Consider the following 16,941-nt stretch of genomic DNA (forward strand, 5'->3'; position numbering starts at 1 on the left):
CCTCCTTCCCTCCCTTCCTTTCTCATCCCTTGTATATGTGTATGTGTGTGTGTATGTGTTGTGTGTATGCACATGTCCCTGTATAAACACACAAATGTGTTCAGGTATGTGTGCATATACATACACATAGAAGCCTGAAATTGATGACAAGCTTCTCCTCCTCAGACACTCCATTTTTTTTTTAATTGAGTCAGGATCTCATACTGAGCCTGGAGATCATCCAATTCAAGCTAGACTTGCTAACAAGCTTGCCTGGGAGAACTAGCTCTGCCTCCAGCACGGTGGTGGAATTACACACCACCTTTACACTTTATCTGATGAGCCATCTCCCTAACTCTATTTTTTTTTTGATTTTTTGAGACAGAGTACAATCTACTTTTAAAGAAACAATTTCTCACTAAGTATTTTGAGAATTAGAGGATTTAAATTTTGAAAGACTACAAAACAATAATTCATATTATACTTTAAGAGACATTAAATTGTTTTTCTATATTATCCTTTTATAGACCCTTTTCAAATCTTCAGACATTAACTATTGGTTTTCTGGTATTATCCACAATACTACACTTATGAAGTAATTTGAACAGGGTCAGGCTACTCTATATTGTTAAAGAGGCTAACTAATGAAATATAAACTTATACAGGCAGGATATTATCTCAAATTGGTATTTTACATAAAGACAGTATTTGAATGCCTAAAATAAATATTGGTGCCTCTCAGATATATTTTTGCGAATATTTACCTGCTATTAATCCCTTTAAACTCATGATGTAAAGTTGTGGAAGGACGCTTAAAAGAAATCCCACACTAGCTCAGAATTGGAAAATATGTGGCTATGTATTTAGGGGTAGACTCACAAATCAGAATCCTCTGCTTGAACAGAGAACAGAAACTGAATCCAGCGACCGGAAAGAGAGGGGACGCATGCTCTATGTTGGCTTATATAGTATAAGAGGCCACGCCTCTGTGGGCGGATAACCACTGGCCGTAAGACTTCCTGCAGCACTGAGTCATGTTTTCTCTTAAAACATCTAAATCAGACAGCAGAACATGCAGCATTAATTCTTACTGGAGGACACAATAAACCTACAATCTAATAAATCACTTAAAATTTACAATGAAGTAGTGGAATTACAGTTGAAGATTAGTTGCCATGGTAACTGAAAAATGGAAAGAAAATGAAAAATTCATATGAAGCAATTTTTAATATGATTACAGTTCTAACTGTCTGTATTTGATCCATCACGATGTTGAACATTCTGCATAGTCTAAAGAAATCATAAGCTTTTTGCATATATATTTTTTCCTAAATAATGTTTCTAGCACATATGCTTCTCTGAACACAATCCATACTAAAATTATTTGATTATATTAAATTATTTTTCATTTCTTTTTTTCTTCCTTATATTTGTTCCTAGGGCAGTTGTTATGACCAATTGCTTTTTGAGATGGTGTCTGATTATGTAACCCAGCTGACCTCGCTCTAAAACTTAGAAAGTTCCAGCAATTTTTCTTTCTCCTTGCCCTTCAGAGCTGGGGTTTCAGGCATGGACAGGATATGTGGCTTCCACGTGGGTGCTGGCATCTGAACTCCTGTCCTCATGATTGCACACGAAATGCTCTTAACTGCTGAGCCATCTCTTTCGCCCTCAAATGTTTTGGTGATAGTGCATGTTTTAATATGTTTGGAAAGCTTTTTCCAAAAGGAGAATTTAGATATGGGATGTGTGGTCCTAGGGTTAGGAAAGTTGCAATGGTAAGAGAATTTTGAAGTTGAATACAGCAAGCGCCAGGTTCAAGGAGAGACTCTGACTCTCTCAGTAAATAAGCCTTAAAAAATACATGTGCACAGGCTGGAAGGATGGTTCAGCAGTTAAGAGCACTTTCTGCTCTTCGAAAGGACCCAGGTTCAATTCCCAGTACCCACAGGACAACCCATAACTGTATAATCCCAGTTTCAGGGTGTCTGATCTGACACCCTCACACAGATATACATAGAGGACGAACACCGAAACACACAAACACACACACACATAGAGACAGAGAAGGGGAAAATAGAAAAGTTTAACAGCAAGCAAAAGCAAAAAAAAAAAAAAAGTTATACAGAAGAATCTCAAACATTCACTAAAGTACCTTTGAAAAACATTTAAATAAAATATATAAAATGCACACGAATATATATATATATATATATATATATATAGTGTCTTCAATAATAATCACACAAACATGACCCTGCTATCTGTTTTACGAGGTGATAGCTGGATGGCTTTGCAACCTGACTGAACAGAGTCTACTGAATGGAATTCTCATCTAGATTATTGTCTACCTAAAAAAGTCTGTCATACATACCAGTAAAAAAAAAAAGGACTGGAATGTAATGTGCTTTGGATGAAAAAGTAAAAATGTGGGCTAATTTTTCAGTAGGACTAAATGTTTTGTGGTATTCTTATTTGAAGTAAATCTTTGCCAAGAGTTTGTTCAAAATGCCTTATTCTCTCTGGTATGTACTGGCTTAAATACAACATTTTTAGCATCAATGGAATAACTAATATTATAAACTATTTAAAATATGACATATGCATACATGATCATTTCTTTCTGACAAATAGAAAACTTTAGGGAGGCGTTTAATTTTTAAACATACCTATTCTATGCCTTTACCTCCCTTTCTCTTCAAGGACAAGTTCATGGCTTACACATGATGGTAGTTCTATAATCTGGCTAGATTATAATCAAACACAATAGATATCCAATGAAAACTTTCTGGATTTTAATTGCAAGTATTGTTGATAACTGCTCAATAATGATTAGATGCAGTCCTGAGACTCATCGCAGTAATTTCTGTAGATAACCAGCACTATAGTAACTAATTATTTGTGGAAAATTATGTTATATTATATTTATAGAGGTAGAAAATATCATCATGACGTACAGATTAAACATTTCCAAGTCAAGAATTTAGGAACTCTTAATTAAATCGTAGTCTTTTGGTTTGCATAATATCATAATATCACTATAAACATTTCTTAGTATAAAATGATACTAATACAATATAAAACCTGATAGAACATGCTCATCATTTCATTACTATCCAAGAGACCCTGATGTTGAAAATTAATGTGTAGATAAATTACCTGAGCTGCATTTCAAATATGTGTGATGGTTATTACATCAAGTTAGTTCAGAAGTCAATATATTTGAATATATCTAAATATCTAAGAATTTAATTTGGTCCTGAACTTTGTGGATACATTATTGAAGGCTACCAGAAAACGTTACATAGCCAGCTTTTATAGATACAATGACTTATGTTTACAGTGAATTACATTTAAGTGCCTTCAGATAGCCAAGTACATGTCTCACTTTCTGCAGAGGCCATTCAGCTGGGAGAAGTCTGTTCTTTCTGCTCTCTCTAATTTAGCATGGATGCATTAGGGATTGAGCATCAGTTTTATTAAAGTACATCATGAACTTTGACCATATTCTTTGTCTGTTATCTTTTCCTTTCCCTCACTCTTTTATCACTACCCCTTCCTCCTCTCAAATAGATCCCCTAATAAATTCATGCCATTAGTTTATATATTCAAGTTATTTTTCTTTCTAGATATGTATCATTTCACTTAACATGGTTGATTTCCAGTTCCAACTAAGTTATTACAAATGACATAACTTTATACTTTATGGCTAAAATATGATGAGACATGCATGAATAAGGAAGCGATAATAATTTAAAAACTCTATTGTACATACATGTTACATTTTCTTTATGCATTCATCTTTTGTTAGACAACAAGATTGATTCTTGTCTATCAGACTTTAATCTTAATATTTCATCCATTTGAACTGGAAATACAATATAGCATTTTTTTATATTTCAAGACAGGGATTTTCTCTGTATTAGAGCCTTGGATGTCCTGGAACTTGCTACGTAGACCAGACTAGCCTTGAACTCACAGATATCTGCCTGCCTCTGCCTCCCAAGTGCTGGAATTAAAGGTGTGTGCCACCATTGCCAGGCAGAGAGAGATTTTTAATAGACAGGATTTATGTGGCGTGCCTGTCTGTAAGTCATTCGGTCTTATTTCTTACTTAGAATGTATCAGAGTGAAATTCCAGCAGAACCCTGGAACAAAATGTTCACACATTTACGGTTTGTGAAAGAAAGGAAATGGGAGAGAATCACGGAGATGGAAGAAGGGCAAACAGCATGTTCGAAAATGTTCCGGACTCAATAACTACCAATACAATGAATCTCAGCTGTCTATTCAAGCTGAACGTTTTCACATCTTCCATTTAGCATTATTGTAAAGGGAAATGAGAACTTAAAAACTGGAAGAAATAGGACAATTCTATGGCCTACTCTTCAGGCCAGTTAAAATACTGCTTCCTTTCGTCTCTCAAAACTTTCTTTTCCTCCCCTCTTCCCTTTGCAGCCTCCACCTTTTCTTGTTAGTTCCATATGATCGCTGATGTCACCCTACGAATAAACTGTCAACTTAGTAGGTATATTATGTTGTTGGGGAAAATTAGCATCTATAACTCAGAGCTACAGCCTCCAAGAAATAACCAGAAACATGTATCAAAACTTTAAACCCTAATTTAAAGGGCACATGTATATCACACACAGAAAATACACATTATGGTCCCAATGATCAAACTCTGTATACAATATACTCCGTAGTAATATAAAATTAGTCTGACCTAGGTGAAGAAAGTTTACATAAATACTCTGTAGGCCCTTGGAGTTTAACAATGCTCTACCACATGCTTTGAAGAAAGCCTCTCGGGCCCAGAGAATTTGAGTCACTTCCCCCAAATCACTGAGTGAATCCATGACAGAGCTGCAATTAGAACGCAGAATTCCTGCATCCCGGTCCAGTTTTAAGTTAGAAGCTTTTCATTAAAATTATTTCAACAATTCATTCATGGCAGAAAGTTGCAGCCTGTTTAGTTGAAGCTCTCATCTCGTTAACTGCATGTTTCCCTCCGTGCCAGCAGAATCTTAAAATACACCAGAAGGCAGACAGGCCTGGGAGATGATGGAGCCTTCGTATAAACACTCAGCAGATTGCTGGGAATTTTGGTCAGCTTCTTGCTCCTAGTCACTTTCGACTCACTGAAAAAGAGATGCCAAGCAACACAGAGGACCTCAGAGATGACTGGTTTTGAGACAAGCTTCCTGAAGAGACACGAATAAAGAAGAAGTAATGAATTTGATAGTTCTCACCTTCTAACGGGAAGCGATTCTTTGTTCACAGAAAAAAAAAAACCTGAAGTCCAGTTATAAAGCAGGAAAATGTATCATGGAACCTGGAGCCTTTTATCTTATCGTCTTTCAGCTCAGTTATTTCACTCAGCTGATTGCAATTGACCTGCACCCTCTCAAGAGCTCTTCCTGCCATAGACTTAATGCTCTCTAAACCCTCACTCCTGATCCCCACACACCGCTGCCTGCACAGGACCGATAAGAGTTTGCTCAAAGGTGACTTGAATGCTACTGTTGATATTTCTTAGAAAGAAAAGACAAATCAAAACATTTAATTACCTACAGCAGGAAAAGGAAGACAGTTCAGGGAGAGGGATAAAGAAAAGGAGCTCGGAAGCACCCGTTTGGAAGTTCCTGTAGCGATTTGTTTATTAGGAAGCAAAACCCAATTCCATGGACCAGTTCCCCTGGGGCATGTCTGATATGACAGCCTTAGGATTATATCCTGAAGAACTTTAAATTTTCGGGTTCCCTTTATAACAGAATTGAGGTGACTGCAATGTTCTGATGGGACATCTGTTGACAAGAGCAGAGCTTCTAGAAGAAACTGAAGATCACCTTCCAGAGATGATGAGCCCCAGAGTCTAGCCAAGATGATGAGACACTTTGTCAGCACATTCTAAAGGCCCAAAAATATTGGGAGAAATGTTTCAAGTACAAATTGCCATATAAGGAGCTCACATTAGAGGAAAAACAATTACTCAGTCTGTACAGTAGAGCAATAAGTAGGAGGGCATGTGGATCAAGTTAGTGCCCTGCAGAGCAGAGCATAAGCAAATACTATAGCAGGCAATGCTGGTAGGTGGTCCAAACTATGAGGGAGAGTCTCAAATACGAACTAAAATGTAAGACGATTAAGAAGATGGCACCAAGAGAGACATACATAGATCTAATCTACATGGGAAGTAGAAAAAGACAAGATCTCCTGAGTAAATTGGGAAAGAAGAAGAAGAAGAAGAAGAAGAAGAAGAAGAAGAAGAAGAAGAAGGAGAAGGAGAAGGAGAAGGAGGAGAATGAGGAGGAGGAGAAGAGGAGGAGGAGAAGAAGAAGGAAGAGAAGGAGGAGAAGGAGGAGGAGGAGGAGGAGGAGGAGGAGGAGGAGGAGGAGGAGGCACCCAAAGCTGGGTGTGGAGGCCCATGCCTTTCATCCCAGCACTGGGGAGATAGAACTAGGTGGATCACTGTGAGTTTAAGGTCAGTCTGGTCTACATAGTGAGTTCCAGGACAGTCAGGCCTATGTAGAGCGACTGTCTCAAAATATCAAACCAAAACAAACAAACAAAAGGGAAAGTGGTGACCACACAAAGCTGCAGCATAAGACCCTGGAAAGGCAAAATGTAAATATGGCATCAAAATTCTGAAGAAGTTAAAAATATGTTTCCCTTTTTGGAAAAATGAAACTACATTAACAGGACATGTATCTCAAAATTTATTTTTTTGATTAAGAACTGGACCTTCTCTTTTTTTCTAACATAGTGGTTCTCAACCTAGGGTCAGGACCCCTGTGTCGTTTGGATTACTCTTTCATAGGGGTCTCCTTTTTTTTATTAAAAAAATTTCTGCCTCCTCCCAGCCTCCCATTTCCCTCCCCTACTCCTCTCCCCCTACCCCCACTCCTCTCCCCCTCCCTCTCCAGTCTGAAGAGCAGTCATAGTTCCCTGCCCTGTGGGAAGTCCAAGGTACTACCCCCTCCTTCCAGGTTTAGGAAGGTGAGCATCCAAACTGGCTAGGCTCCCACAAAGCCAGTACATGCAGTAGGATCAAAACCCAATGTCATTGTCCTTGGCTTCTCATCAGCCCTCATTGTCCGCCATGTTCAGAGAGTCCGGTTTTATCCCATGCTTTTTCAGTCCCAGTCCAGCTGGCCTTGGTAAGCTCCCATTAGATCAGCCCCACTGTCTCAGTGGGTGGGTACCCCCCTCGCGGTCCTGACTTCCTTGCTTGTATTCTCCCTCCTTCTGTTCCTCATTTGGACCTTGGGAGCTCCTTCCAGTGCTCCAGTGTGGGTCCCTGTCTCTATCTCCATCCATCGCCAGATGAAGGTTCTATGGTGATATGCAAGATATTCATCAGTTTGGCTATAGGATAGGTCCATTTCAGGTTGCCTCTCCTCAGCTGACCAAGGTACTAACTGGGGACATCTCCCTGGACACCTGAAAGCCCCCCTAGGGTCAAGTCTCTTGCCAACCCTAAGATGGCTTCCTTAATTAAGATATATACTTCCCTGCTCCCATATCCACCCTTCCTCCATCCCAACTGTCCTATTCCCCCAAGCTCTCCCCATCCTCCCCTTCTCATAGGAGTCTCCTAAACCATTAGAAAACGCATATATTTGCATTACAATTCATAACAATAGCAAACTTACAGTTAGGAAATAGCAAAGAAAATAATCTTATGCTTGGGGGGGTCATCACAACATGAGGAACTGTATTGAAGGGTCACAGTGTTAGGAAGGTTGAGAAGCACAGTTCTAGCACATTCCACCAAAAGTCCTGAAGGCAGGAACATGAGGCAGCCCATGTGAGCTGCCTATTTATAAATGTAAGAGGTACACTTTACATGTCAATTGTATGGAAATATCATATGGTGTACTAATTTAATTTCATTTTTTCATCCTCCATTTATCTGAACACAAATATCTGCAATAGAACCTGGAATGTCTTCATTGGTTCATCTGAAATGAGTTCTATTGCAATTCGCCCTGATTATATATAAAAGAGTTGAAATGATTCCAATCATTTTCCCTTTTAACAAACATAGCAGATTCCGAGAATAATGGAAGCATCCTGAGCTGTAAGACTGTGAAAGTCAGAGGCTGGGGATGACTGGGGCAAAGCTGTCCTCTGGTGATGACAGGGTTTTTACTCTCATGAGTTCACAGTACTTACGGCGGCTGCTGCTGCTGCTGCTGCTGCTGCGCAAGATCAAGACAAGCAACAGTCCAGCTTAGATGAAGGATGGGCTTATGAGTACCGACCCTATCAGAGGAGCTAATGGCAGGACAAGGATGAAGGAGGGGCTTAAGAGTACCAACCCTATCAGAGGAGCTAATGGAAGGGCAAGAATGAAGGAAGGGCTTATGAACACCCAACCTTTAGAGGAGCAGTTGACGGCTGTTGTAGAAGAAAAGGCTAATTTTCTTTAGGATTATGATCCACTGCTATACTGATATGCTCCAGAGGATGGATACATATTCATATATGTGTGAAACTCTCACTGGACTCAGTCTGCCTTACTTTTCTAAAAGAAGAAGAAGAAGAAGAAGAAGAAGAAGAAGAAGAAGAAGAAGAAGAAGAAGAAGAAGAAGAGAGCATGAAGCTGAAAGCATAAAATTGATAGGATAAAAATATGCACATTTGTTACTTTTGTTCTTATCATTATTGCTATAATAATAATAACCATAATTTTACAAGATACTACTAGTTGAAAACAAACTATAATCAAATGACAGATATATCTGATAGACATCCTATTAACTATTTGATTATATTATTATAAAGTAAATTATCTTATTATAATTTTATGTATAAAGAAACCAAGATTCAGGAATGATAAGAAAATTTCCAAGACTGTGCAAATATAACTTAAACCCATGGATTCAGTTCAATCACAACTAAATGAATGTCAATAATATTTTCTAATTTTTACAAAAATACTCAACTCTTGAATGCGCATGAAATAGCTGTCATGAGCCTACTGGTTCTATAGAAAGGTATTAATCAGAATTCAGAAAGTTTCCCAAAGAGATGAAGAACAAGCAAAAGACATTATCCAAAAGACTTAGTGCAAAACAATTCAAGGATTTTCAGAAAGGAAAAAAACATGATATGAATTCATGCTATAATCTCTATTTCTCAAGACAATGAATTAGCAGCAATACACTTTGACCACTTAGAGAACAATAGAGAAATGAAAGAAGTTAATCAATACAGACTAACCCACTAAAAATTATAATGACCTGAGGAAGGATGCCACATAGTATTAATCATAAATAAACACAGTGTGATTGTTTACAAAGCGAAAATGAGATTAGTAGCTTTGAAAGTCAGTAGGATAATCCTGACATTCTTTAGATTAAAAAAAGACACAGTACTAATAATCAATGGAATATATTAAAAAGACACAGTATTAATAATCAATGGAATATATGAAGCATGGTACAATAGGCAAGTAAGAATCAATTGCCAAAAGATGCTGAGGTAAATATAAGATCTAAACAAACAACTCATCTTACGGGAGTGAAATAGACACAAGGGAAGCAATTCTCCACATATGGCTCATGCAGAGAAAGGTGAGGTGAGGTGATTCCTGTGAGACAGAAAAGGAGGAACACTGGGTTCAACTTAGAGAAAATTAGTTGAACTTTTAGTTGAAATTTCAGTGCAGTCTGAAGAGTAGAGGTTTGGAAAAAGAAGACAGGTATGTGTGTGTGTGTATGTATATGTGTATATGTGTGTATGCATGCATGTGAGTGTGTACACACATATGTACAAGGTCAAGCACAAGCATAAGCACATTGTGAGTGATAACTATGAGTGGCTTTTTATTGTGAGGTAAAGCATGACAGAAGGGAAGAGCAAAGGAGTCAGGACCATGATCTTGATACACACAAAAGCTACTGACCTGAGCTAGTGAGAGCTCACTGACTCCGGAATGATAGCAGGGGAACCTGTACAGGATCAAACTAGGCTCACTGAATGTCGAGGATAGTTGTGTGACTTGGGCAGCCTGTGGGGTCACTGACAGTGGAACCAGGATTTATCCCTAGTGCTTCTAACATATTCTCTTTGGAAAGATTCCTTGTTCAAAGTAGATATTGGGGGAGGGCCTTGGTCTTGCCTAGAAGTGAAGAGTCAGACTTTGTTGACTCCCCATGGGAAGGCTTACCCTTTCTAAGGATGGAGGGATGTGGTGGGTATATGGATGGGATGGGAGGAGAGGAGGAGATAGCTATGTAAAATGAGAAAAATGTACTAAAAAAAATCTTAAGGAAAAAAAAAAGAAGGTGTGCAAGCTAACAAGCATGGCCTTTACTATCTCTTCAAACTATGTGTTCCCAATTAAAGAATTAGAAGGCAAAAAAATGGATTCATGTTTTGTTTTAAATTGCACTGGCAGGAAAATGATATACTTATGTGATGTATACAATATATATCACAACATATATCACAGTTCTGGTGATATAAAATGGCTACAAGAGTGACGAGAAGATGAACTCAGTTGTCATTGCAATGACCCAGAGATGGATGCTGAGGACTTGAACTGAAAAATTTGTAATAAAGATGAATAAGGGTTATATATGGGAAATATTTAGTGAATAAAATAACAAGATTAGTGACTGGCTGAAAATTTACGGACTGAATGAAACAATGAAGTTGCCATTAACTAGCATAAAGGCTATTTAAGAAAAGAGCCCAATCTTGGAGGGTAGAGTTTAGAAAAGTTTAGGTTGAATTTCTGAGTTGTTTTAGATACAGAAGCTCAAAATGGTTCTCAGTGGCTAGACATATACTCCAGAATTCACATAAAAGAGAAAGGACACAACTGGTTCCACAAGGTACACACACACACACACACACACACGCACGCACGCACGCACGCACATACACATGCACGCACACTAACAGTAAATTTAAAGTAAGATTGAGAAGCAAACGAAGACACCTAATGTCATCTTATGGCCTCCACACACATGTCTGCCCCACATTCAAATACACACACATGAACATGTACACACACATGGAAGAAAATTCAAAAAACACAAATTTACAGTAGATTGGAAATATCTCATGGCATATCCAGGTCTCCAGAAAAAGATCGCTGAGAATAATACATATTAGAATGTTAATTAACTCTAAGATAAATTTGGTTTTTTTTAACCTTGTACAATCTACCCAATCTTACGTGGTAGATTAATTATTAACAATCCTAATCTTTTCCTCTTACCATTGATGTATCTCTCATATGTAAACAAATACTTCTCAAAGTTGCCATCCCAGAGTCAAAAACAGTAGATTAAAATGCCCCCATTCAACCCTAACATATGCTCCATGAGGCCAAAGACATGAGTTTTATCCTTGACATGGAGCAAACTGTATGTTTAAAATGATTTCATACTGTCTAGTCAGGCTAGCACAATTCCAGCCTCCCTGGCACACCTTCTCAAGACATAACCGACTCTTTCTGTTTTAGTCTACCATCTTGCATTGAATGCATGTTTGAGATGCTCACAATATTGATTCCAGGCTTAAGATAATAGTGTCAGTATGTAAAAAACAGGAATAGGAGGGATGACAGATGAACTCACATATACCTGAGAATATATCGGAATTACACAAGTCCTCTATATAACAGAATTATTCATCTAACACCATACAGACACTAGGTTTTGCATTATCTTTTCCTCAAATGACGTCAAATTTATAATGGTTTACCCACACACTTCAGTCAGCCTTACAAATAAAATGAATCACTAAGAAGCCAAAGTCCTAGAGGTTACACTTCCGTGCATGGAAGCCACGGGCACCATCAATACCAGAGGAAAGATGGCCAAAGACATAATACAGTGCTTCACCAGTGTGACCAAGGTCACCCCCAAAGGTCCGATTCTCACACCACATCCAGCCTTACCAGATATATTTAAAAAGAATAAGACCTGGAGAATGTATCAATAACAAGATCTGCAGGTAACTCTTTATGCAATACTAAATTGTGGGGAAACACACACTGCACTGGACAATACAATGGATTCCCTAAACTCCCATATACAGAGAGAGAAATATTCAGGGTGGCACATCACTGTGGTTTAGATAATAATTATATATTGATACACACACACAAACATTTTACTCAAGTATTTCATCCACTGCGACAATTCGTTCTAGTGTCCTCAATAGTAGAGCACCGTAGCATCATGGTGCACCTAGAACTCAACATTTTCCTGCCCGTTCTTGCAACTTTGTGTGACCGTATGACTAAATTCCCGCCACGCATAGATAACCCTACATGTTTCGAAGACATGAAAGATTCCATTTAAGAAGTGCAGACCCACAGAGTCTCATTCTCTATTTAAATGCGTAGGACACTGCATACAATGTTCGAATCTCTAGCAGCCGCCAGGGGCTGTAAAACCAAAGACAGTGCACTAGGGATCAAAGAATGGAGAGAGAAAAAAAATTGAGTACCCAGCTATTTTCAGAGTACCAGCTTTTCACTCTGCTTGAGAGCTTCTTTTGAATAAGAAAAAAAAAAGATTCTGTTTTACTTATCTTGGTTGAAATTGTGTTCTAATACATGGAGCCCTCTAAAATAAATAATAGCGAGTGTAGAACGCTTTTTGAATGTGAATATCTTTTTTTTCCATTTTTTATTGAGAAAAGGAGAAAAAAAAAGTTTCCACCTCCTCCCAGCCTCCCATTTCCCTCCCCCTCCTCCCACCCTTCTCCCCCTCCTCCCACCCTTCTCCCCCTCCCCCCACTCCTCTCCCCATCCCTCTCCAGTCCAAAGAGCAGTCAGGATTCCCTACCCTGTGGTAAGTCCTAGGTCATCCCCTCTCCATCCATTTCTAGGAAGGTGAACATCCAAACTCTGTTCATAGCAGTATTATTTGTAATAGCCAGAACCTGGAAACAACCTAGATGCCCTTCAAAGGAAGAATGGATGAAGAAAGTATGAATGTGAATATCTTAAGTGATATATTCATCCTTTGTTTCTTTGGGTCTCATTTGAAATAATGTCATCCAAGCACTGCTGAGTACCACACATCTAATGCCTTCTGTCCATATTCTTTCTAGATAAATCACAGATATAACATCATAAAAAATTCAAAAGACTCCAATATTTAAAAAAAAGTACATGCATTTTTTTTTCTCTTGGTAGTTTGAAGCTGTCTTGGGATCAAGCTTCAGCATAGGATTGTAGCGTGGGTATTGACAATTTCTAGTGTATGGGCCAAATTTGGCTCTTAGACATATTAAATTTGACTTATGCAATGCTTTCTGAAAAATGTTCACTTGGAATGCCTGAAGTGGGTATGCCTATGTCTTCAGTTCTCCCATCGTCCCCTGCTAAGACACGAAACTGTTGCGTCACTACTCATGTGACAAGCCTAGCTTCTGGCAGCCCCGAAGTCCCCAGTACGTGCTCCCTTCTGAGCCCTCTCTCACTGCATCTCTCCTGCAATGTTGAATACAATGATTCATACTGAGGACTATTCCCTGAGACTAAGCATGCCTAGTGCCAATGACAAAACTGCATAGCTCCCTAGATGTGACATATTGATTCGGAGATAAAATTTCACTGTCAATGGCCTAGTATTTTTCTCTTACAGAAAACAAATGTGGAACATTCCAAAACCCCCCTACACCATACAGACCAGAGGGAGGAGGCGGATCTTGAAAAGGCTGATTTTATCATCTTGGCTCTGCTTTTGGTTACACTATACTTTCAACTAAAGTTAGCCTAAATCTCAAACCCTTTCTCTTAGTTTCTAACAAACTTTTAAAATCCAGTGTTTAAACTTTCCTGATAGGGCAGCTCTATTGTGGCCAGAAGAGTGTCTAAGACTTTATTTGCTCATCTTAGCCTCCACACATGCTCCTGTCAGACGGACACTGCACTGACATTTCCTATCCCAGTCCAAAAAAAGACAGCCATACCTTATACTAACAAAAGGAAAGGCTAAGTGCGCGTTATATACGCAATGCCGGCTTTCTATAACACACATTGGAGAGAACACAAAGGAAAAACCACCATCCACATTACTCACAACAACCACTGGAATCTGAATGCTCTTGACATGCATGCCTTAGACTTCTCCTTAATATTAAAGCATTCCCCACATTTACTCCTCCTCAGAGCAAAAGTTCCATGGGATTACTAGGTTCTGGCAGGAGAAACGGAGTATAACAAGTGTCCACACAGTAGCAATGCACACCCAAGCATTCGGAGCAAGTGAGTTGAGCTTAAACTAAGTGGCTCTGCACACACTTCATTACTGAGTCACAAATATCATCCTTACTTACACACACTCTTTTCTGCAATTGATTTTTGATCACATCTATCCGATTGACTATCCAGAATGTGTCTGAGAATTTGTTTTCTGTTTCGGGGTTTAAGTTTCTTTGCTATTTAATGACACTAGGGGCAAAAGAGTTTAGTTCCGAGGCAAAAAGGTTTTGGAACCAACTTTATAGTCTTGATTCCCACAAATAAATATTAGAGAGAGGATAAACCTTTACTTTTCAGTAACACCTATGGAATAAGCAGAACAGCATCGGAGAGGCTTTTAGCATACGGCCTACCATACAAGGCTTTCTGATATCTTACATCTTCCATTTACGCCCACGTCCAATAGCTGCCACACTTCACAAAAACTAAGCACATAACTTTAAGATAAGTCAGGAATGAGGTCTTCCGACCAGACATTTTAAAGTTGACCGACTGGCTGAAGAAAGGAGTGAGCAGATTCCTGATAGTTAGACGTGTTATAGCTCTCCTAATGCTTGTCCTCCTCTCTCCTAACTCCTCTGTCCCTACACTGACAAGCAACACATCCTTCTCACGGTGTCATGAAGAAACATGGTAAGATTCACCTTTTATAAATTCCCTCACTTTTCGGAACAGAGAAACTGACTTTAAAAGTTTCCAGATTTAGAAAAGGGCCCCCTCTACGGGACTCTGACAGACTTGAAACTAATCTCCAGAAGCTTCTTTTCCCCTCCTCACAGTTTTCCAGAACCAACAGTCTCTAAACGTTTTCAGAGGAAAAATCCAGGGAAGAAGGAGACAAATGTACAGAGAGGGGGAAGAAAACACATGAGAAAGACAGTAACAGACAGGATTAACAAGTGTGCTAGGTTAAAAGATCGAAATCAGTACTAGCAGAGACTCAGATCTATGCTGGCCTATTGCAAATGAGAATATGTCTGTATAGGGCGTTTCGATCCTCCGAAGTTAAGGATTTAAGAATCAATGGAGCCATTCGTTTTTGGATGTTTTGTCTTTTATAATATTCTATAGCAGCCATGCCATCTTGCTTAACAGCATGGCCTAAGGAAGATATGCCTTAAAAGGAAGGAAAGGGAAAAAGGAATGAGCAAAGGGAGGGAGGGAAGAAGGAAGGAAGCAAGGATCTAAGGGAAATGTCCTTATCAATACTCTATGCAAAATTAGTTATATATAAGGCATGCTGATTTCCTACCTTCAGTCATTCCTCCCCACCCCCCACCCCCACCCCGGGAACCACACTGTCCCGATAACCAAGCCAGCAGGGTGGGAAAACACAGCCGTTTTAAGAAATCTGGCTTCTATCAGCCTCTGTCATGGAGAAATAAACTTGACTCTCTCTCAGTAAGCAAACACGGTTTTTAAGATCACAGATGAAAACGTCGGCAGGGAAGGATGAGGCTGTGGGAAGAAAGGAATGAGGAGCAAAGACAAAGAAAATTCCGAGCTATCAGAGTGCCGCAGAGGTTTTTCTAAACAAAGACTTTCCACGAAGCTGCTGAAGTTCGCACAGGAAAGACTCCACCCTGCCCAGCTTCGGCAGCGCCTCTCCCTGTTCAGAAAGCGCCAGCCCTCACGACTGCCTCTCACTAAACGTGCCTTCGGGGCTCCGTTTTAAGCACTCTGAAAACGTTTTCTTTGAAACGTCCTACTCCCACATTCAGACAAAAAGACTGATCTAATTCTGCCTCTTCCCGGACGGCAGAAGCCCACTCCGCCAGGGCAGGCACCGAAGTTCCCGAGTCAAGCTGCTTTCCAGGTGCAAGCCCACAGCCCCCTTTCTCAAACTTCAAACCCGGTCTCCTCTGCAAGCTCTTCCTGAAGCTCAACATTCCATCGAGTTCCCAAACCAAGCCATAAACACCGTAAGCAAAGCAAAAAGGCAAACTCACCATTCTCTTGTTCCTGGGCTTTTATTGAGACACGGTGCCCTAATAAAACAGCGAGAATGAGGAGAGGTCTTGCTACCACCCAGTGTGCCATCACGTCTAAATTTGAGACATGTGGGTCCTCCGGGGAACGAAGAGTAGATACTGAGGTCACCGTAGCACCATGAATTCCGCTGAGGGCTCTTCTTCAGCACCAGCCCCCAGGCCGCCTCAGCCTGTTTCAGCACCAACTCCGGCACAGTCTGCGAAAACTTTTTTCAAGCGATGCAGCTTTAAATAGGAAGAATGCTGCCTCCACTTCTTTTCCTGCCCCTTTCGGCTTGTTCAGGCTCATAACCATCCAGTGTCTGCCAAGCAACCGTCTGATTGATGGTAAACAACCAAATCAGAACGCGCGCTTCTGCGACTTGGGTTTTTACTCCTTCTTGTAGATTTTAAGTGCCGATGGAGCCAAACAGAGACAAGGTTTTATTTCTTTCTGTTGAGCGTGTGTGTGTGGTTTTCTGTTTCTTTCTTCTTCTTTTTTTTTTTTTAAAGAAAGCCTATTAGAAGGAGTCTGATCCTCCCCTCCCTACCCTCCCCCCAGACACACACCCACTGACTTTTCCAGAGACGCTAAAAAGGCTTTAGGGAGGATGTAGAGTCTTTTAGGGAGATTGTTTTTCTTTTCTTTAGGGTTTAGGTATTTAGAATTATCTTCACCACCAGAAGCCTTTAAAAGGTCATATTTTAAACCCTTTCTTTTGTCTGCCGAGGAAGAATTCTTGACTCAGTTCT

General features: G+C 39.6%; 1 protein-coding gene across 1 annotated transcript in view; it reads right to left on the reverse strand.

Moving 5' to 3' along the window:
• Positions 1 to 16,624, reverse strand: part of LOC121458966 (collagen alpha-2(V) chain) — a 124,495-nt gene extending 107,871 nt beyond the window's left edge. The window contains exon 1 of the mRNA XM_041668410.1: positions 16,168 to 16,624. Within this exon, the coding sequence (XP_041524344.1) occupies positions 16,168 to 16,258 (91 nt within the window). The 5' untranslated portion in view covers positions 16,259 to 16,624. The remainder of the gene's footprint in view (positions 1 to 16,167) is intronic.
• Between the last annotated feature and the right edge of the window lie 317 nt (positions 16,625 to 16,941).

This window comes from Microtus oregoni, unplaced genomic scaffold (assembly GCF_018167655.1).
Source record: "Microtus oregoni isolate MIOR12 unplaced genomic scaffold, Mior012 000018F_ref0000195, whole genome shotgun sequence".
In the NCBI taxonomy this organism is placed as follows: domain Eukaryota; kingdom Metazoa; phylum Chordata; class Mammalia; order Rodentia; family Cricetidae; genus Microtus; species Microtus oregoni.